This window comes from Anser cygnoides, chromosome 4 (genome assembly GCF_040182565.1).
Source record: "Anser cygnoides isolate HZ-2024a breed goose chromosome 4, Taihu_goose_T2T_genome, whole genome shotgun sequence".
Lineage (NCBI taxonomy): Eukaryota > Metazoa > Chordata > Aves > Anseriformes > Anatidae > Anser > Anser cygnoides.
The window spans coordinates 66,153,815-66,175,114 of record NC_089876.1 but is presented as its reverse complement, the minus strand read 5'-3'; the positions used below and the strand labels follow the sequence as shown (position 1 = coordinate 66,175,114).

Sequence of the window (21,300 nt, the reverse complement as noted above, 5' to 3'; positions counted from 1 at the left end):
CCCTCACTGTTTTCTCCTTTTTTTCTCCATCCAGCACGCTGAAGCCTTGCATGGACTGGGAGAACAGGTGCTCCCAGGTGGCTGTGTGCTGCTGGAGAGTCCTGTCGTGCCCTCCTGAGGAGACAGAGCTGCAGGTACCTGCCAGCCCTTCCCTGCACACCTCGGTGCTCCCTGTGCCCTGGCAGCTGCCGCGGTGCTCAGCCTCACTCCTCCTTTCCCGTTTTCAGTCTCTGCAGGCATCGTGTGAGGAAGCTCTGGGCCAGCTTGTGTCAGCCCTTCTCAAAGCAGAAGGGACCTCCAGCGCCTTCGCGGACGTGGTCTCTGTGAGTATCCATGAGGCAGTGGGGCAGAGTTGGGGCCTTAGGGGATGCCCAGAGGAGGATCCGTTCCCTGCCGCAGTGCCAGGGCAGGCAAAGGAACGGGCCCTGCGGGAGGCAAAGCCAAGAGCCAGGCTCCCAAGTGCCAGGCTGGCACAGGGAGATGCCGGTGGGGAAACGGCTCCTGGGTGAGGGCAGGGGTGCGTGGAGCGAGCGGGGCAGGGGGGTGGCAGTGCCGGTGCTCGGCGGGGCTGGGGCCACGCGGAGCCGCAGGGCAGGCCCTGCGGGAAGGGGCCAGAAGAGGAGGGAGGCAGAGAGGGGTGCTGGGGAGAGAAGGACACCCGTCACGAGACGCATGTGCTCCACCCCAGATCTTGCTGTGCCACCTCACGTCAACGAAAGCATGGGAGCGAGAGAGGGCCCTGCAGGTCTGCGCCCAGCTGCTGGGCACTTACGAAGAGCTCTTCAAGTGTTCGGTGAGTAGGGAGCCCCGCGTGCCCCGTCCCCTCTCCCTGCTGGCCACGGCCCCGACGCCTGGCCATGGCCTGGGGAGGCGAGCAGGCACTGGGCTGCCTGCGAGCTTCCTCCTGCCTCTCGCCCCCGCAGAGGGAACGCACCTGCTCGCAGTTCGGCTCCTTGGTCGGCGTGCTGGGGCCTCTGCTGAGCGACTCCCAGGCCACGTCCCGGCAGAGGGCAGGGGCCTGCCTCAGCTGCCTCCTCCGGATCCAAGGTGAGGAAAGCGGGTTCTTCCTGGCCCCCATCAGCCCCATCTTCTCTTCCTTCCCTGCCCAGCGAGGGCTTTTGTTTACGTCCCTTCCCAGCCAGTCAAGAAACACTGTCGCGACGAATGAGGGGAGTGGACGGGGCGCTCTGTGGCCCTGCACAATCACCGTTCCCACTAAGAAATCGGTTGGAAGCGAGCTCCTGCCCCCTCCTCAGTGAGCAGCGTCTGCGCTGAGGAATTTGCGGGGAGGTTTGCTCCCTCCCGGAGACGCTGGTGCCCGGTGCAGGACCTGGGGACGCAGCAGCTGGGAGCAGAGGCCTGCGGCTGCTGGGACCCCACAGCCCCAAAACAGCTCCAGGGGAAGGAGGGCTCTGTGCGGCCCGGGATGTGTCAGCCACGGAGCCGGGCTGGTGGCATCCTGCCACGGGAGGGTTGGGAGGGCCCTGGCCTTTGCTCCCCAGCCTCCTCTATCCACGTCTGGCGCCAGAGATTCAGTTCCCCTAACCAGGACTCCCTTCTCTCACAGCATGTGGCATGACGAAGACCAGGAGAGCGGTGCTCCAAGTGCCTGACTGCAAGGAGCTGTGTGAGAGGCTGAAGAGCACGGAGGACGGGTCTCTGTGTGAGGAGCCTGCCAAAATAGCGAAGGTAACTGGCTCCAGAGAGTGAGGTGGGGGCCCCAGTGCATTTGTCAGGAGGTGCGTTTCGCACGCAGGGAAACAAGACGAGAGGAGATGGTTCTAAACCCCTCCGCTGCAGGAAGTACAAAAAAGCAGCGTATGCACAGAGGAGTGTGCCCTGAGTGCCCTCTCAGTGACCAGCGAGCTGCTGAGCTCAGAGGCCCCTGGAGTTTCCTTTCTGTTCTAAAGAGCCGGAGCAGAGCTGTGACAGTGTCTCTCCTGTCTCTCCAGGGGGTTTGCCAGTACTTCCCCCAGGGACAGGCCAGGAGCTTCATGGACGCCATCATGAAGACCTTCGAATGCGCTAACGAGGAGCGTGCACAGGCAGCTGGCGACTGGATGATCGTATTCCTGGAAGCGTGCGGAAAGGAAATACGTCCAGAGGTAAGGGAGACCCTTGTAACCCTCGGCCTTGACTTCTCTCTGTTGGCTGTTGTGCTGCACCTCGTGTGGGCTGAAGAAATGCAGCCCGAGCGCGGAGCTGAGGGGACCGCTGCTGCTTGACACGTTCTGCTCTGTGCGGTCCTCTGACGAGGACTCAGGCACTGCACTCTCAAGTCTCCCGTCGGCGCAGGTCCTTGCCCCGGGCGAGGCAGTTACCGCTGGGACACACCAACCTTCCCGTTCCTCCCCACTGCCTGCAAGGTGTCGGAGCCTGCTGGGTTGCGATCTCCCATCGCTGCAGCCGTGCGCCGGCGATTATCCAGGCTGTTGGGCATAAAACGTGCCCAGGCCTTCGGTGTGCTCAAATCGCTCAGCTGCTGCCACCGCCGGCCCCAGGCACACGCAGCGACGGAGGGGGGTGTGCGCATGTGCACGTTGGTGTGCGTCAGCGCCGAGAGCACACGCGCCCCCAGCCGTGAGGCAGGGCTCAGGGACGAGGGCTTGTCAGCGTGCCAAGGCGGCAGGCGTTGCTCAGGCGCCGAGTGACCGTGCTGGGGTCCTGCACAGGCAAAGGATACGCTGAGGTGTGCCATCTCGCCCCTTGCCTTGCAGGTGCCTGAAGTCGTGAACATCCTGTGGAAGGCCATGTACACCATGCAGCAGGGCACCCTCAGGGACCTGCTCTTCAAGGCAGCCCGTCTCCTGGCCGGCTTCCACCCCCAGCCTGTGGTGGACAGCCTCCTCCAGACAGAACTGCCCTCAGAGAGGTATGTGCGCTCCCCCCTTGCCCCGCTGTGGCCAAACAGCAACCCCAGGCTTGCCTGCGGTAGGCAGATCCAGGGAAGCAGCAGGTCCCATTCCTCCCCCAGAAGCCTGGGCTCTGCGAGATCGTGCGCTCGTGCCTCTGGGGAAGCAGGCATTGTATGCCCCGCTGCTGGCAAGGAGAGCGTTTGGCCTCTGGGGAGGGCACCAGGGCTGCCAGAGGACGGGGCTCACGGGTGAACGTCTGGTTGCTTGCAGAGACATGGTGCAGCTCTGGAGGAGCCTGGGCAGCAGCGACCTCGGGCCTCAGGTCCTGAGGCACTTAGCAGAGAGGCTGGACAAGGCACCTGAAACCAGACCTTTGTGCAACGATGCTGATCAAGAGCCGCATTGTCTCAAGGTATGTTCGTCGGCAGAAGCATTTCTGCAGCTTCCCACGTGCTTTCTAACTTAGCTCATCAGGGTGAGGGACTTGGGGGGTCATCCGAGGCTGTCCCAGGTGTGAGACCTGCCGGCAGGAAGAGTCCCCCAGGGGGACAGGGGCACCAGCGGGCTGGTGGGAAAGGCGGTGTTTAACAGGTTCTTGTGGGTCACATTTCCCTGCAGCTCCTCTGTGCGATCTCTGAGGTGGTGTCTGCTCTGCTGACCGCGGAGGCAGTCCGGGACCTGCTTCCTCACCTCCTTCCAGTCCTCCTGCAGTGGGTCAGCAAGGAACTGGGGGTAGAGTTGCTGTTTCCCCCTCTGAGTCCTCCAAGAGGACTCCTCCTCTTCAAGGACATGGGACAAGAGGAGCAGTTGTGCGGGTAAGGAGCAGCAGGGGCGGGGAACGAGGGGCTTCAGTTCCCCAGCCAGGCACGTTTGTTCGTGGTGCTGAGGGAGCCAAAGGGCTGCCCTGTTTCCCAAGCCTGCCCTGTTTCCCAGGTGTGGAAACGGGTCGCCGGGGTTCGTTTGACTTCTGTCCTCTGCTGGAGAAGGATCCCAGACGGGATCGTTCCCAGGATGTCCCCAGGGGATGTTCCCAGACGGGACGGGACCGACGGCTGCTCTCGGCCTGTCTCCTCTGCGTCCCCGATTACAGCGTGTCCTTCCTCTCTCTGGACCGATCCAGGAGAGACCGGGCGTGTCCTTCCTCTCTCTGGACCGATCCGGGAGAGACCGGGCGTCAAACCCTGCGCAGGGCTGGCAGCTCTCGGGACAGGGGAGACCCCAGGCGTGGGGCAGCTCGGGGCGCTGGGACCGGGGCGTTTCGGCAGAGCCAAGACAAAACTTCCCCTCCGGTGCCACGATGTGAGATTTCTGTGGGTTTTCTTTCGCCAGACTCTACTGTGATGCTCTGGAGCAAGTGCTGAGAAGATGCCTGGACGAGAGGTGGCAGCAGGTGCTCTTCAGGCACGGAGTGTGGCCATCCCTGGACTTGCCTCAGTGGCACTGCAACAGCGTGCAGCTGCTGACCAGGTGAGAGCCCAGCGGGTGGCTGTGCCCCGGGAAGCAGCCGCAGGACCCTTCCCGTGTGCCTGGGGAGCTCTCCTGGGAGGCAGGGCAGCGCCTGCGTCGCAGCAGGGGACGTTTCGGGCCGCTGCCCATGGCCTTCCCACCTGACCACGTCACCTGCTTGTGCTCTGTGTGCAGTGTGCTGCTCCGTGCCCGGCTCGTCTCGCGTGCGCTCATACAGACCTTCCTGCCGTGGCTGCACTCCCCCTTGCCAAACCTGCAGGTCACGGCGCTGGCTTTCTTCGCTGAGGTGAGGCGGCGCGTGGGGCGGGGTGGGCTCAGAGGGCTTTTCGGAAGAAACTGCTGCTTGGGGTGTCTCTTTATGGAAGAGACCAGCCGAGGTCCCATGCCAGCACTAACAGACCTTTGGCTGTCTTGTAGCTGATGAAGGACCCGCCAGCTGAGGGGAAGGATCTCCTGAAGCCCCTGGTACGGCTCTTCCTGGAGAAGCTGCAGCATCCGAGCTGTGCTGTGCAGCACATGGCAGCGAGAGGCCTGGGCAGTGCTGTCAGTGGCTTGCCCAAGAAGGTGAGGCGCACTTTCCTCTGCTCTGGCTGCAGCCCCCCAGCAGAGAGCCGGGCAGAGGCTGAGTGAGAGCCAAGCAGAGCCGCGGGGCAGTTCGGGAGCCTGGGGCAGAGCAGCACGGGCAGATGGGGGCTTCCCAACGGCCAGGCTGCTCTCCAAGCTCAGCACGGTGGCAGCGGGGAACCGTGCGAGTGCCGTTCGTCACGGGGTTGTGCCGCAGCCGCACCCCCTTGCCAAACAGACGTGGGGAGAAAGGGTGGGCATTGCAGGCAGGAGCCGCGAGCAGCTTGTGCGCATCTTTGGCGTTGCAGGTTCAAAAGCACAAGAGGAGCATCGTGGCAGCACTGGAGCGTGAAATGAGGAACGTGGACCATCCAGAGGTGGCTGCGGAGAGCATGTTGGCCCTGGCAGAAATACTTGCAAAGCAGACGGCGAAGGGCTTGGGCGGGGCCTTCAGACGCATCGCCCGCTCCACCAGGAAGTTCCTTGATGCCGTGAGTGAACCTACTTTTCTCCCACTTGTCCGAGGGGCGTGGGGTGGGCAGGGGCCTGCCCGTGCTGCGTGGAGGTGCTCCTCCAGGCAACCAGCTGCCGTGGCCCCTCTCTCTCTCCTGCGGGTGGGACGCACCGAGGGCCCCGGCACTCAGGTGCCATTTCTTAGGGATGGGACGAGGAATGGACCTTCCACATGGCAGGGACGGGGCCAGGATGAGGTGACCTCGTTCTGGAGCTGGTTTCCAAAGCGCCACTGCCAACAGCGCTGTGCTCGCTCGCCCTCAGTTGTCAGTCCCTGATGCTTCGTTGTTGCAGAGAGGCTGGGAGACGATGCCTTCGTGACCCAGCTCACAGATGGCTTTCTGGGTTGCAGAAGCAAGAGGACCTTCGTTTTGCGGCCTTCAGTCTCTACACGGCCCTGGCTGCTGGCGCCAAGGACAATCTCACCACGTTCTTCAGCGGAGAAGTGGAGCAGATATTGGGAAGTCTCTTCCTGCACCTCCAGGACCCCAGCTGTGCAGTATCCAGCGTAAGAACCCCCTGAGCTTATTTGCCAACCCACAGAAAGGCTCCCTGAGGAGCTGCCTCCCTGGCAAGGGAGAAGGAACGACCGAGCACAATGCTCTTTTCCAGGTTTGCAGGACAGCCCTCTATGTCTGCGCTCCTTTCGTCGAGCCAAAGGGGCTGCAGGTAGTCGTCAAGAATGCCATCGGGCGCAGTGGAGCACAGCTGCAGAGCGAGGTCTGCTCTTACCTGGTGAGTGAGCCCTGTCCCGGGGCGACGCTGGGGCCACGGGGCCCGGCACCGAGCGGGGAGCATGGCGTGACGCGTCCGTCCGTCCCGCCGCATGCTCCCCGGGAGTCTGAGGGCTCGGCAGCGAGGCCTCTCCGGCCCAAGCAGAATTCACACCTCCCTGCTCTCCCCCAGGAGACACATGCTCCCGAGCTGCTGAAGACACTCAAGCGCCAGCAGAAGCCACCACTGGAGAAGCGGTCCACAGGTGCCACTCTCCACGTCCTTGGTGAGAGCCGGGACGGAGCTCTCTGCTCCGCTCCCACCGGGGCGGCCCAGGGGCCGCCAAGCGCTGCCCCAGCCGCCTTCCCTACGGTGCCCAGGAGGGCACGGCCAGGGGCCGTATCTTGACACTGCCTCTTCTTCCCCACGCTACAGAAGCCAGCCCGGAGCACAAAGAAGGCAGCCCAAAGCATGCTGAAGACAGCCCAGAGCATGCAGAAGATCTCTCGGGGCACACAGAAGACGTCCCCGAGCTTGCAGAGGCCTGAGCACCCACAGAATAAAAATCCAGAGAGCACAGCGGCTGTGGACTGGGTCCTTCCCAGGGTGGCATTGGTGGGAGCTGGGGCCAGGCAGCGCTGCCTGCAAACCTCTCAGCACTGGTGGGATGGGGAGGGTCAGGGCCAAAGCACCAGTGCTCCGATCCCCCCATCCATGTCCAAATGTAGTCCCAAAGCTGGGAAAAAACAAGAAAACCTTGAAGAAAATTGGGAGGCCTGCAGCTTGTGTAGTCTTTTAGCTGAAGGAAAGAGACAGGTAGCCTTGAGCTAGCAGAAGCAAGGAAGATAAGGGATAAAAGGTTAAAAAGAAGAAGGAGAAAACCAGCTCCAGACTGGTTTTCCAACTATAGTTACCTTTTGCTCATTAAGGGTCATTAACATATTAAAAATCACGCCCATCAAAATGCTAATGTATGCTGATGTGGGATTTGGTGTCCTCCCCTCCACCACTGTTCCTTTGTAATGAGCAAACTCAGTAGAGATAAGTTAGGTGAGCTATGACAGCCAATCAAAAGTAACCAAAGAGAGAGTTTTCACAAGTTTGCTGTGTATAAATTACGGTGATTCGAGTCAGAGGTGTGCTTGCTTTGAGAAAGATCGCCAAGCACCCGACTCTGCAGAGTTATATAATTAATTATTTAATTAAACGACCTTCATGTGGATTCTGACTCTGTGTGCTTGTTGGCGAGGGCACGAACCTACGGACTACACAAACACGGCCTGGGGCAGAAAGAAAGCAAAACGGGGGGGCTGCTGATGGCGGCTGGGATCACAGCTGGGGAAACTGGGCTGGGGCACGAAAACAGAGGTGAAATGTTGCACGTTGGGGCTCAACGCCAGTCTTTGTGCACTAGCTTTGGGGCCCTATGTGAAGATGGAGTCATCATCTGTCTTTGGGGGGCTCAAAATGAGCCTTGTTTGGCTGGTTTTCAGGCTCAGCAATGCAGGCAGTCCTGTGGTTTCCAGCCTTTATAGGAGGCTCGTTGGGCAGCTGTGGGCGGCTTGAAAAGGGAGACCACCTGCTGTGTTTTGTGGGCCCAGCCAGGCTCATCTGTCCAGCCTGGGGGCTCAGAAATGGAGAGTAAGCAGCACGTTTTGGGATCTCGGAATCGAGCCCAGTGCCAGTGTACTCAGGCTCAGAAACTGAACCCACCGGCTGCTTTGGGGCCAAGCCCTCAGCCAGGCCAGACTGTATTAGTTACTATGTATACAGTGCACAACTAGGGCGTCTGGCATTAACATTTCAGTTAGAACAGCGATCGAGTTGCCCAGGCTTTTGGGACAAGCACCAGCTGTAATTACCTGCAGACAGGTAATTACACGCACAACACAGCCGGTCAGCGTTCACACAACATGTGAGCACAGCACGAAGATGAAGACCGACCGTCGTGACAGAGACGCATTTACAGCCCTGCCTACGCCCGGGCTGGCTCCAACGCGACTGGAGGGGGCCGGGAACCGGGAACAGGGGCCGGGAACCGGGAACAGGGGCCGGGAATTGGGGCTGGGAACCGGGAACAGGGGCCGGGAATTGGGGCTGGGAACAGGGGCCGGGAATTGGGGCCGGGAACAGGGGCCGGGAACCGGGAACAGGGGCCGGGAATTGGGGCCGGGAACCGGGAACAGGGGCCGGGAATTGGGGCCGGGAACCGGGAACAGGGGCCGGGAATTGGGGCCGGGAACCGGGCACAGGGGCCGGGCCTCGCCGCGCGGCTGCCGTTACCACAGCGCCGCCTGGCGGGCGTGAGGCAGCCCCTCAGCGCCCTTGCTGAGGAGACCGTTCCATGGCTGTTAGGTGGCCGTTACAGTCGTTATGTGGTCGTTAGGGCTGTTAGATGGCCGTTTCTGCCTCAGCTTTGCCATTCTTCACCAGAAGAAACGAGTCTGACACCCAAAGTTGAGGTTCCCCGTGGTCTGAGTGCTGCCAGCCCAGTGATAGATAGCACAGGTGGCTCAGCAGTTAGTTCCGTTGGCTTGTCAAAGCAAGCAAAATTTAATCACACAGTCACAGAATCATCTAGGTTGGAAGAGACCTCCAAGATCACCTAGTCCAACCTCTGACCTAACACGAACCAGTCCTCCACTAAACCATATCACTAAGCTCCACATCTAAACGTCTTTTAAAGACCTCCAGGGATGGTGACTCAACCACTTCCCTGGGCAGCCCATTCCAATGCCTACCAACCCTTTCAGTAAAGAAGTTTTTCCTACTATCCAACCCAAACCACCCCTGGCGCAACTTTAGCTCATTCCCCCTCGTCCTGTCACTGGGCATGTGGGAGAACAGAGCAATCCCCACCTCGCTACAGCCTCCTTTAAGGTATCTGTAGAGAGCGATAAGGTCGCCCTTGAGCCTCCTCTTCTCCAGGCTAAACAACTCCGGCTCCCTCAGCCGCTCCTCGTAAGACTTGTTCTCCACACCCCTCACCAGCTTCATTGCCCTTCTCTGGACACGCTCGAGCACCTCGATGTCCGTCTTGTAGTGAGGGGCCCAAACCTGAACACAGCACTCCAGGTGTAGCCTCACCAAGCCGAGTACAGGGGGACAATCACTTCCCTAGTCCTGCTGGCCGCGCCGTTTCTGATACAAGCCAGGATGCTGTTGGCCTTCTTGGCCACCTGAGCACACTGCTGGCTTATATCCAACCAACTATCAACCAATACTGCCAGGTCCTTCCCTGCCAGGCAGTTCCAGGCTCTCATCTCCCAGCCTGTAGCACTGCTTGGGGTTGTTGTGCCCCAAATGCAGGACCCAGCACTTGGCCTCGTTGAACTTTATACGGTTGGCCTCAGCCCATCGGTTCAGCCTATTCAGATCCTCCTGCAGAGCCTTCCTGCCCTCGAGCAGATCAACACATGCACCCAACTTGGTGTCGCCTGCAAACTTACTGAGGGTGCACTCAATCCCCTCATCCAGATCATCGATAAAGATATTGAAGGGAACTGGCCCTAGTACTCAGCCCGGGGGGACTCCACTAGTGACTGGCGTCCAACTGGATTTAACTGCATTCACCACGACTCTTTGGGTCCAGCAATCCAGCCAGTTTTTAACCCAACAAAGCGTACGCCAGTCCAAGCCATGAGCAGCCAGTTTCTTGAGGAGAATACTGTGGGAAATGGTGTCAAAAGCCTTACTGAAGTCAAGGTAGACCACTTCCACAGCCTTTCCCTCGTCCACTAAGTGCGTCACTTCTTCATAGAAGGAGATCAGGTTCGTCAAGCAGGACCTGCCTTTCATAAACCCATGCTGACTGGGCCTGATCGCCTCGTTGCCCTGCAAGTGCCGCGTGATAACACTCAAGATAATCTGCTCCATGAGCTTCCCTGGCACCGAAGTCAGACTGACAGGCCTATAGTTTCCCAGGTCCACCCTCCGGCCCCTCTTCTAAATAGGTATCACATTTGCTAGCCGCCAGTCGACTGGGACCTCCCCTGATAGCCAGGACTGCTGATAATTGATGGAAAGCAGCTTGGTCAGAACTTCCACCACTTAGTTCTCTCAGCACCCTCGGGTGGATCCTCTCTGGCCCCGTTGACTTCCATACATCTAAGTGCTGTAGCAGGTCGCCAACCATTTCCTCGTGGATTATGAGGGCCACATTCTGCTCCCCATCCCCTTCCACCGGCTCAGGGGGCTGGGTACCCAAGAGAACAACTGGCCTTGCCGCTAAAGACTGAGGCAAAGAAGGCATTAAGCACCTCAGCCTTCTCCTCGTCTCTTGTCACTAGGTTTCCCCCCGCATCCAGTAGAGGATGGAGATTCTCCTTAGTCCTCCTTTTTGTGTTCATGTATTTATAAAAATAGTAGCCAGATTGAGATCCAGATGAGCTTTGGCCTTTCTAATTTTGCCCATGCACAGCCTCGCAACAGCCTTATCATCCTCCTGAGTGGCCCACCCTCTTTTCCAAAGGCCATAAACCCTCTTTTTCTTCCTGAGCTCTCTGTTCAGCTAGGCCGGTCTTCTTCCATGCTGGCTCGTCTTTGGGCATGTGGGGACGGTCTGCTCCTGAGCCTTTAAGATTTCCTTCTTGAAGAGTGCCCAGCCTTCCTGGACTCCTCTGCCCTTCAGGACTGCCTCCCAAGGGACTCTGCCAACCAGTGTCCTGAACAGCTCAAAGTCTGCCCTCCGACAGTCCAAGATAGCAGTTTTACTGATCCCACTCCTGACATCGCCAAGGATAGAGAACTCTACCGTTTCGTGGTCACTCTGCCCAAGACAGCTCCCAACCACCACATCTCCCACCAGTCCTTCTCTGTTTGTGAACAGAAGGTCTAGTGGTGCACCTCCCACCACCCCTGGTAATCTAGTGAAGCAAGTCCAGGAGATGCCAATTGCCTCCTTTTCTTATATATATATATATATATTTTTTTTTTTCCCTCAGACACATCTGCAAACCAAGCCCATGGAGTCTCCAACAGCAGAAATTGCTTTTTTGTGCTTGTACTGCAGGGGGCCATCGATGTGCCCCGTGGAGGGCAGGTCTGGGCAGTGTCCCCCTGCCCCTGCTGGGACGGTGCTTGGGACAGGGGTGGGACCAGCGCCCCTGGCTCTGGAAGGCCGAGTGCCTGGGGCAGGTCTGCAGCAGCCGTTCTGGGCAGCTCGGTCCCACGCTGGGCAGCGCAGTAGCCTGGGAGGAGGCCCTAAATGGGCTGCAAGTGTTGGGTCTGTCAGGAGAAAATGTGTGCGGCTGTGCACGCTGGGGCACGGTGCTCGAGTAGTGCGGGGATCACAGTCGGGCAGCGGCGATCGGCCCCAATCAGTCATTCCTTCCCCGGCTTGAGTCGGTGGCTCTGGCCAATGTCCCTGGGATCCAGCCCGGGTCTGCAGCCTGGCAAGAGCTTTGGTGCAGGCAATTTTAGGCCCTTTCAAGCCCGGGACTTCTGGGGTTTTTGGCTCCCAGGGAAGGACAGCACTGAACTCTTCTCCGGTGCTGGCTTAAGTGACAGCGAGGCATTTTGCTTCCTCTTGCTTTCCAGAAAAAACAGAGAGCTCCCTGGACTCTGAAGAGTGGCAGTGCTATCTGCTTAAGGTACAGCATCCCTGGGGGTGAGGCTGTGGGCAGTTGTGCCCCGACAGCTCCTGGAGCACGTGAACGTGAAAGGCCCGGGCAAAGGGCGAGACAACATTTGCCTCCTGTCGTGTTCCCCCCCAGTTCCTGACGGAGTTGGTGGAGGAGATGCTGGTGGACCAGCCATGGGTCGTGTGCCTGAGCCGGGAGCTGAGCCAGCAGCTGAGCAACCCCTCCAGCAGCGCCGAGGACAAGGTTTGCGCCCTGCCTGCGCCCTCCTGGCAGCACAGCCCCGGGGCACCCAGCTCCGGGGCTGGGGCTGAAGGAGCGCGTTCCCCGTGCGGGCTGTCGTCACCGCTCCCCCTGCCCTCGCCCCAAAGATGCTTCCCTCCGTGCTGCCCAGGGTCGGCTACAGCCGGGCGCTGCGGCTGCTCCCTGGGCTGTTGGGGCCTGTCGCGGCCAGGCCCTGTCCTGAAAAGTCGCGCCGTTACCACGTCTCGGTCTCGGTCTCTTCTCTTTCAGAACTTCCTGTACCAGGCTCTCGGCACGGTGCTGGCCTCTTGTCGGCAGCTCACCCACGTCCAAGGGCAGCTGCTGAAATACTTAAAAGAAACAGATGCCACCAGCCCATGTGACAGACAGGTGAGGTTTCCTCTCCTGCCCCTGCTCTGCCCGGTGTCCCCTCGTCCCAGCCCTGCTCCGGACCTTTTTCATTTCCTTGTAGCTGCTGTTTCCCTCAGGCAATGTCCTGCCTTGCCGTCGTAGCTGGCCAGGACTGGCCAGCGTGTGCCAGAGCTCACTCCCATTTCTCCATCACTGCAGGGAATAGCTTCAGTGGTCTCCTCCCCACTGCCTGCAAGGTGTCCGAGCCTGCTGGGTTGCGATCTCCCATCGCTGCAGCCGTGCGCCGGCGATTATCCAGGCTGTTGGGCATAAAACGTGCCCAGGCCTTCGGTGTGCTCAAATCGCTCAGCTGCTGCCACCGCCGGCCCCAGGCACACGCAGCGACGGAGGGGGGTGTGCGCGTGTGCACGTTGGTGTGCGTCAGCGCCGAGAGCACACGCGCCCCCAGCCGTGAGGCAGGGCTCAGGGACGAGGGCTTGTCAGCATGCCAAGGCGGCAGGCGTTGCTCAGGCGCCGAGTGACCGTGCTGGGGTCCTGCACAGGCAAAGGATACGCTGAGGTGTGCCATCTCGCCCCTTGCCTTGCAGGTGCCTGAAGTCGTGAACATCCTGTGGAAGGCCATGTACACCATGCAGCAGGGCACCCTCAGGGACCTGCTCTTGAAGGCAGCCCGTCTCCTGGCTGGCTTCCACCTTCAGCCTGTGGTGGACAGCCTCCTCCAGACAGAACTGCCCTCAGAGAGGTATGTGCGCTCCCCCCTTGCCCCGCTGTGGCCAAACAGCAACCCCAGGCTTGCCTGCGGTAGGCAGATCCAGGGAAGCAGCAGGTCCCATTCCTCCCCCAGAAGCCTGAGCTCTGTGAGATCGTGCACTCGTGCCTCTGGGGAAGCAGGCATCGTATGCCCGCTGCTGGCGAGGAGAGCGTTTGGCCTCTGGGGAGGGCACCAGGGCTGCCAGAGGACGGGGCTCACGGGTGAACGTCTGGTTGCTTGCAGAGACATGGTGCAGCTCTGGAGGAGCCTGGGCAGCAGCGACCTCGGGCCTCAGGTCCTGAGGCACTTAGCAGAGAGGCTGGACAAGGCACCTGAAACCAGACCTTTGTGCAACGATGCTGATCAAGAGCCGCATCGTCTCAAGGTATGTTCGTCGGCAGAAGCATTTCTGCAGCTTCCCACGTGCTTTCTAACTTAGCTCATCAGGGTGAGGGACTTGGGGGTCATCCGAGGCTGTCCCAGGTGTGAGACCTGCCGGCAGGAAGAGTCCCCCAGGGGGACAGGGGCACCAGCGGGCTGGTGGGAAAGGCGGTGTTTAACAGGTTCTTGTGGGTCACATTTCCCTGCAGCTCCTCTGTGCGATCTCTGAGGTGGTGTCTGCTCTGCTGACCGCGGAGGCAGTCCGGGACCTGCTTCCTCACCTCCTTCCAGTCCTCCTGCAGTGGGTCAGCAAGGAACTGGGGGTAGAGTTGCTGTTTCCCCCTCTGAGTCCTCCAAGAGGACTCCTCCTCTTCAAGGACATGGGACAAGAGGAGCAGTTGTGCGGGTAAGGAGCAGCAGGGGCGGGGAACGGGGGGCTTCAGTTCCCCAGCCAGGCACGTTTGTTCGTGGTGCTGAGGGAGCCAAAGGGCTGCCCTGTTTCCCAAGCCTGCCCTGTTTCCCAGGTGTGGAAACGGGTCGCCGGGGTTCGTTTGACTTCTGTCCTCTGCTGGAGAAGGATCCCAGACGGGATCGTTCCCAGGATGTCCCCAGGGGATGTTCCCAGACGGGACGGGACCGACGGCTGCTCTCGGCCTGTCTCCTCTGTGTCCCCGATTACAGCGTGTCCTTCCTCTCTCTGGACCGATCCAGGAGAGACCGGGCGTGTCCTTCCTCTCTCTGGACCGATCCGGGAGAGACCGGGCGTCAAACCCTGCGCAGGGCTGGCAGCTCTTGGGACAGGGGAGACCCCAGGCGTGGGGCAGCTCGGGGCGCTGGGACCGGGGCGTTTCGGCAGAGCCAAGACAAAACTTCCCCTCCAGTGACACGATGTGAGATTTCTGTGGGTTTTCTTTCGCCAGACTCTACTGTAATGCTCTGGAGCAAGTGCTGAGAAGATGCCTGGACGAGAGGTGGCAGCAGGTGCTCTTCAGGCACGGAGTGTGGCCATCCCTGGACTTGCCTCAGTGGCACTGCAACAGCGTGCAGCTGCTGACCAGGTGAGAGCCCAGCGGGTGGCTGTGCCCCGGGAAGCAGCCGCAGGACCCTTCCCGTGTGCCTGGGGAGCTCTCCTGGGAGGCAGGGCAGCGCCTGCGTCGCAGCAGGGGACGTTTCGGGCCGCTGCCCATGGCCTTCCCACCTGACCACGTCACCTGCTTGTGCTCTGTGTGCAGTGTGCTGCTCCGTGCCCGGCTCGTCTCGCGTGCGCTCATACAGACCTTCCTGCCGTGGCTGCACTCCCCCTTGCCAAACCTGCAGGTCACGGCGCTGGCTTTCTTCGCTGAGGTGAGGCGGCGCGTGGGGCGGGGCGGGCTCAGAGGGCTTTTCGGAAGAAACTGCTGCTTGGGGTGTCTCTTTATGGAAGAGACCAGCCGAGGTCCCATGCCAGCACTAACAGACCTTTGGCTGTCTTGTAGCTGATGAAGGACCCGCCAGCTGAGGGGAAGGATCTCCTGAAGCCCCTGGTACGGCTCTTCCTGGAGAAGCTGCAGCATCCGAGCTGTGCTGTGCAGCACATGGCAGCGAGAGGCCTGGGCAGTGCTGTCAGTGGCTTGCCCAAGAAGGTGAGGCGCACTTTCCTCTGCTCTGGCTGCAGCCCCCCAGCAGAGAGCCGGGCAGAGGCTGAGTGAGAGCCAAGCAGAGCCGCGGGGCAGTTCGGGAGCCTGGGGCAGAGCAGCACGGGCAGATGGGGGCTTCCCAATGGCCAGGCTGCTCTCCAAGCTCAGCACGGTGGCAGCGGGGAACCGTGCGAGTGCCGTTCGTCACGGGGTTGTGCCGCAGCCGCACCCCCTTGCCGAACAGACGTGGGGAGAAAGGGTGGGCATTGCAGGCAGGAGCCGCGAGCAGCTTGTGCGCATCTTTGGCGTTGCAGGTTCAAAAGCACAAGAGGAGCATCGTGGCAGCACTGGAGCGTGAAATGAGGAACGTGGACCATCCAGAGGTGGCTGCGGAGAGCATGTTGGCCCTGGCAGAAATACTTGCAAAGCAGACGGCGAAGGGCTTGGGCGGGGCCTTCAGACGCATTGCCCGCTCCACCAGGAAGTTCCTTGATGCCGTGAGTGAACCTACTTTTCTCCCACTTGTCCGAGGGGCGTGGGGTGGGCAGGGGCCTGCCCGTGCTGCGTGGAGGTGCTCCTCCAGGCAACCAGCTGCCGTGGCCCTTCTCTCTCTCTCTCCTGCGGGTGGGACGCACCGAGGGCCCCGGCACTCAGGTGCCATTTCTTAGGGATGGGACGAGGAAGGGACCTTCCACATGGCAGGGAAGGGGCCGGGATGAGGTGACCTCGTTCTGGAGCTGGTTTCCAAAGCGCCACTGCCAACAGTGCTGTGCTCGCTCGCCCTCAGTTGTCAGTCCCTGATGCTTCGTTGTTGCAGAGAGGCTGGGAGACGATGCCTTCGTGACCCAGCTCACAGATGGCTTTCTGGGTTGCAGAAGCAAGAGGACCTTCGTTTTGCGGCCTTCAGTCTCTACACGGCCCTGGCTGCTGGCGCCAAGGACAATCTCACCACGTTCTTCAGCGGAGAAGTGGAGCAGATATTGGGCAGCCTCTTCCTGCACCTCCAAGACCCCAGCTGTGCAGTATCCAGCGTAAGAACCCCCTGAGCTTATTTGCCAACCCACAGAAAGGCTCCCTGAGGAGCTGCCTCCCTGGCAAGGGAGAAGGAACGACCGAGCACAATGCTCTTTTCCAGGTTTGCAGGACAGCCCTCTATGTCTGCGCTCCTTTCGTCGAGCCAAAGGGGCTGCAGGTAGTCGTCAAGAATGCCATCGGGCGCAGTGGAGCACAGCTGCAGAGCGAGGTCTGCTCTTACCTGGTGAGTGAGCCCTGTCCCGGGGCGACGCTGGGGCCACGGGGCCCGGCACCGAGCGGGGAGCATGGCGTGACGCGTCCGTCCGTCCCGCCGCATGCTCCCCGGGAGTCTGAGGGCTCGGCAGCGAGGCCTCTCCGGCCCAAGCAGAATTCACACCTCCCTGCTCTCCCCCAGGAGACACATGCTCCCGAGCTGCTGAAGACACTGAAGCGCCAGCAGAAGCCACCACTGGAGAAGCGGTCCACAGATGCCACTCTCCACGTCCTTGGTGAGAGCCGGGACGGAGCTCTCTGCTCCGCTCCCACCGGGGCGGCCCAGGGGCCGCCAAGCGCTGCCCCAGCCGCCTTCCCTACGGTGCCCAGGAGGGCACGGCCAGGGGCCGTATCTTGACACTGCCTCTTCTTCCCCACGCTACAGAAGCCAGCCCGGAGCACAAAGAAGGCAGCCCAAAGCATGCTGAAGACAGCCCAGAGCATGCAGAAGATCTCTCGGGGCACACAGAAGACGTCCCCGAGCTTGCAGAGGCCTGAGCACCCACAGAATAAAAATCCAGAGAGCACAGCGGCTGTGGACTGGGTCCTTCCCAGGGTGGCATTGGTGGGAGCTGGGGCCAGGCAGCGCTGCCTGCAAACCTCTCAGCACTGGTGGGATGGGGAGGGTCAGGGCCAAAGCACCAGTGCTCCGATCCCCCCATCCATGTCCAAATGTAGTCCCAAAGCTGGGAAAAAACAAGAAAACCTTGAAGAAAATTGGGAGGCCTGCAGCTTGTGTAGTCTTTTAGCTGAAGGAAAGAGACAGGTAGCCTTGAGCTAGCAGAAGCAAGGAAGATAAGGGATAAAAGGTTAAAAAGAAGAAGGAGAAAACCAGCTCCAGACTGGTTTTCCAACTATAGTTACCTTTTGCTCATTAAGGGTCATTAACATATTAAAAATCACGCCCATCAAAATGCTAATGTATGCTGATGTGGGATTTGGTGTCCTCCCCTCCACCACTGTTCCTTTGTAATGAGCAAACTCAGTAGAGATAAGTTAGGTGAGCTATGACAACCAATCAAAAGTAACCAAAGAGAGAGTTTTCACAAGTTTGCTGTGTATAAATTACGGTGATTCGAGTCAGAGGTGTGCTTGCTTTGAGAAAGATCGCCAAGCACCCGACTCTGCAGAGTTATATAATTAATTATTTAATTAAACGACCTTCATGTGGATTCTGACTCTGTGTGCTTGTTGGCGAGGGCACGAACCTACGGACTACACAAACACGGCCTGGGGCAGAAAGAAAAGCAAAACGGGGGGGCTGCTGATGGCGGCTGGGATCACAGCTGGGGAAACTGGGCTGGGGCACGAAAACAGAGGTGAAATGTTGCACGTTGGGGCTCAACGCCAGTCTTTGTGCACTAGCTTTGGGGCCCTATGTGAAGATGGAGTCATCATCTGTCTTTGGGGGGCTCAAAATGAGCCTTGTTTGGCTGGTTTTCAGGCTCAACAATGCAGGCAGTCCTGTGGTTTCCAGCCTTTATAGGAGGCTCGTTGGGCAGCTGTGGGCGGCTTGAAAAGGGAGACCACCTGCTGTGTTTTGTGGGCCCAGCCAGGCTCATCTGTCCAGCCTGGGGGCTCAGAAATGGAGAGTAAGCAGCACGTTTTGGGATCTCGGAATCGAGCCCAGTGCCAGTGTACTCAGGCTCAGAAACTGAACCCACCGGCTGCTTTGGGGCCAAGCCCTCAGCCAGGCCAGACTGTATGTTAGTATGTATACAGTGCACAACTAGGGCGTCTGGCATTAACATTTCAGTTAGAACAGCAATTGAGTTGCCCAGGCTTTTGGGACAAGCACCAGCTGTAATTACCTGCAGACAGGTAATTACACGCACAACACAGCCGGTCAGCGTTCACACAACATGTGAGCACAGCACGAAGATGAAGACCGACCGTCGTGACAGAGACGCATTTACAGCCCTGCCTACGCCCGGGCTGGCTCCAACGCGACTGGAGGGAACCGGGAACCGGGAACAGGGGCCGGGAACTGGGAACAGGGGCCGGGAATTGGGGCCGGGAACCGGGAACAGGGGCCGGGAACCGGGAACAGGGGCCGGGAATTGGGGCTGGGAACCGGGAACAGGGGCCGGGCCTCGCCGCGCGGCTGCCGTTACCACAGCGCCGCCTGGCGGGCGTGAGGCAGCCCCTCAGCGCCCTTGCTGAGGAGACCGTTCCATGGCTGTTAGGTGGCCGTTACAGTCGTTATGTGGTCGTTAGGGCTGTTAGATGGCCGTTTCTGCCTCAGCTTTGCCATTCTTCACCAGAAGAAACGAGTCTGACACCCAAAGTTGAGGTTCCCCGTGGTCTGAGTGCTGCCAGCCCAGTGATAGATAGCACAGGTGGCTCAGCAGTTAGTTCCGTTGGCTTGTCAAAGCAAGCAAAATTTAATCACACAGTCACAGAATCATCTAGGTTGGAAGAGACCTCCAAGATCACCTAGTCCAACCTCTGACCTAACACTAACCAGTCCTCCACTAAACCATATCACTAAGCTCCACATCTAAACGTCTTTTAAAGACCTCCAGGGATGGTGACTCAACCACTTCCCTGGACAGCCCATTCCAATGCCTACCAACCCTTTCAGTAAAGAATTTTTCCTACTATCCAACCCAAACCACCCCTGGCGCAACTTTAGCCCATTCCCCCTCGTCCTGTCACTGGGCATGTGGGAGAACAGAGCAATCCCCACCTCGCTACAGCCTCCTTTAAGGTATCTGTAGAGAGCGATAAGGTCGCCCTTGAGCCTCCTCTTCTCCAGGCTAAACAACTCCGGCTCCCTCAGCCGCTCCTCGTAAGACTTGTTCTCCACACCCCTCACCAGCTTCATTGCCCTTCTCTGGACACGCTCGAGCACCTCGATGTCCGTCTTGTAGTGAGGGGCCCAAACCTGAACACAGCACTCCAGGTGTGGCCTCACCAAGCCGAGTACAGGGGGACAATCACTTCCCTAGTCCTGCTGGCCGCGCCGTTTCTGATACAAGCCAGGATGCTGTTGGCCTTCTTGGCCACCTGAGCACACTGCTGGCTTATATCCAACCGACTATCAACCAATACTGCCAGGTCCTTCCCTGCCAGGCAGTTCCAGGCTCTCATCTCCCAGCCTGTAGCACTGCTTGGGGTTGTTGTGCCCCAAATGCAGGACCCAGCACTTGGCCTTGTTGAACTTCATACGGTTGGCCTCAGCCCATCGGTTCAGCCTATTCAGATCCTCCTGCAGAGCCTTCCTACCCTCGAGCAGATCAACACATGCACCCAACTTGGTGTCGCCTGCAAACTTACTGAGGGTGCACTCAATCCCCTCATCCAGATCATCGATAAAGATATTGAAGGGAACTGGCCCTAGTACTCAGCCCGGGGGGACTCCACTAGTGACTGGCGTCCAACTGGATTTAACTCCATTCACCACGACTCTTTGGGTCCAGCCATCCAGCCAGTTTTTAACCCAACAAAGCGTACGCCAGTTCAAGCCATGAGCAGCCAGTTTCTTGAGGAGAATACTGTGGGAAATGGTGTCAAAAGCCTTACTGAAGTCAAGGTAGACCAATTCCACAGCCTTTCCCTCGTCCACTAAGCGCGTCACTTCTTCATAGAAGGAGATCGGGTTCGTCAAGCAGGACCTGCCTTTCATAAACCCATGCTGACTGGGCCTGATCACCTCGTTGCCCTGCAAGTGCCGCGTGATAACACTCAAGATAATCTGCTCCATGAGCTTCCCTGGCACCGAAGTCAGACTGACAGGCCTATAGTTTCCCAGGTCCACCCTCCGGCCCCTCTTCTAAATAGGTATCACATTTGCTAGCCGCCAGTCGACTGGGACCTCCCCTGATAGCCAGGACTGCTGATAAGTGATGGAAAGCAGCTTGGTCAGAACTTCCACCACTTAGTTCTCTCAGCATCCTCGGGTGGATCCTCTCTGGCCCCGTTGACTTCCATACATCTAAGTGCTGTAGCAGGTCGCCAACCATTTCCTCGTGGATTATGAGGGCCACATTCTGCTCCCCATCCCCTTCCACCGGCTCAGGGGGCTGGGTACCCAAGAGAACAACTGGCCTTGCCGCTAAAGACTGAGGCAAAGAAGGCATTAAGCACCTCAGCCTTCTCCTCGTCTCTTGTCACTAGGTTTCCCCCCGCATCCAGTAGAGGATGGAGATTCTCCTTAGTCCTCCTTTTTGTGTTCATGTATTTATAAAAACAGTAGCCAGATTGAGATCCAGATTAGCTTTGGCCTTTCTAATTTTGCCCATGCACAGCCTCGCAACAGCCTTATCGTCCTCCTGAGTGGCCCACCCTCTTTTCCAAAGGCCATAAACCCTCTTTTTCTTCCTGAGCTCTCTGTTCAGCCAGGCCGGTCTTCTTCCATGCTGGCTCGTCTTTGGGCACGTGGGGACGGTCTGCTCCTGAGTCTTTAAGATTTCCTTCTTGAAGAGTGCCCAGCCTTCCTGGACTCCTCTGCCCTTCAGGACTGCCTCCCAAGGGACTCTGCCAACCAGTGTCCTGAACAGCTCAAAGTCTGCCCTCCAACAGTCCAAGATAGCAGTTTTACTGATCCCACTCCTGACTTCGCCAAGGATAGAGAACTCTACCGTTTCGTGGTCACTCTGCCCAAGACAGCTCCCAACCACCACATCTCCCACCAGTCCTTCTCTGTTTGTGAACAGAAGGTCTAGTGGTGCACCTCCCACCACCCCTGGTAATCTAGTGAAGCAAGTCCAGGAGATGCCAATTGCCTCCTTTTCTTATATATATATATATATATATATATATATATATTTTTTTTTTCCCTCAGACACATCTGCAAACCAAGCCCATGGAGTCTCCAACAGCAGAAATTGCTTTTTTATGCTTGTACTGCAGGGGGCCATCGATGTGCCCGTGGAGGGCAGGTCTGGGCAGTGTCCCCCTGCCCCTGCTGGGACGGTGCTTGGGGCAGGGGTGGGACCAGCGCCCCTGGCTCTGGA

At 59.1% G+C, this 21,300-nt stretch overlaps 2 protein-coding genes across 2 annotated transcripts; both read left to right on the top strand.

Moving 5' to 3' along the window:
* The first annotated feature begins 3 nt into the window (after positions 1–3).
* Positions 4–13,849, top strand: LOC136790788 (maestro heat-like repeat-containing protein family member 2B). The gene is made up of 23 exons (XM_066996569.1): positions 4–134; positions 228–323; positions 689–793; positions 924–1,047; positions 1,568–1,689; positions 1,953–2,105; positions 2,718–2,872; positions 3,126–3,267; positions 3,474–3,670; positions 4,185–4,322; positions 4,497–4,608; positions 4,740–4,886; positions 5,195–5,377; positions 5,752–5,907; positions 6,012–6,134; positions 6,306–6,399; positions 6,549–6,655; positions 10,744–10,944; positions 11,828–11,938; positions 12,206–12,325; positions 12,895–13,049; positions 13,302–13,443; positions 13,649–13,849. The coding sequence occupies exons 1-23, from the start codon at positions 51–53 to the stop codon at positions 13,847–13,849; spliced, it is 3,168 nt and encodes a 1,055-aa protein (XP_066852670.1). The 5' UTR covers positions 4–50.
* Positions 13,850–14,351: 502 nt separating this feature from the next.
* Positions 14,352–16,840, top strand: LOC136790787 (protein maestro-like). The gene is made up of 8 exons (XM_066996568.1): positions 14,352–14,497; positions 14,672–14,783; positions 14,915–15,061; positions 15,370–15,552; positions 15,931–16,086; positions 16,191–16,313; positions 16,485–16,578; positions 16,728–16,840. The coding sequence occupies exons 3-8, from the start codon at positions 14,918–14,920 to the stop codon at positions 16,838–16,840; spliced, it is 813 nt and encodes a 270-aa protein (XP_066852669.1). The 5' UTR covers positions 14,352–14,497; positions 14,672–14,783; positions 14,915–14,917.
* Positions 16,841–21,300: the final 4,460 nt, after the last annotated feature.

Coding starts and splice junctions, on each gene's coding strand:
- LOC136790788 (XM_066996569.1), top strand. CDS start 51: ATGGACTGGGAGAACAGGTGCTCCCAGGTGGCTGTGTGCTGCTGGAGA. Junction 1,690..1,952: donor AGCCTGCCAAAATAGCGAAG/GTAACTGGCTCC, acceptor CTGTCTCTCCAG/GGGGTTTGCCAGTACTTCCC. Junction 4,887..5,194: donor TCAGTGGCTTGCCCAAGAAG/GTGAGGCGCACT, acceptor TTGGCGTTGCAG/GTTCAAAAGCACAAGAGGAG.
- LOC136790787 (XM_066996568.1), top strand. CDS start 14,918: ATGAAGGACCCGCCAGCTGAGGGGAAGGATCTCCTGAAGCCCCTGGTA. Junction 15,553..15,930: donor CCAGGAAGTTCCTTGATGCC/GTGAGTGAACCT, acceptor TCTGGGTTGCAG/AAGCAAGAGGACCTTCGTTT. Junction 16,314..16,484: donor GCGAGGTCTGCTCTTACCTG/GTGAGTGAGCCC, acceptor GCTCTCCCCCAG/GAGACACATGCTCCCGAGCT.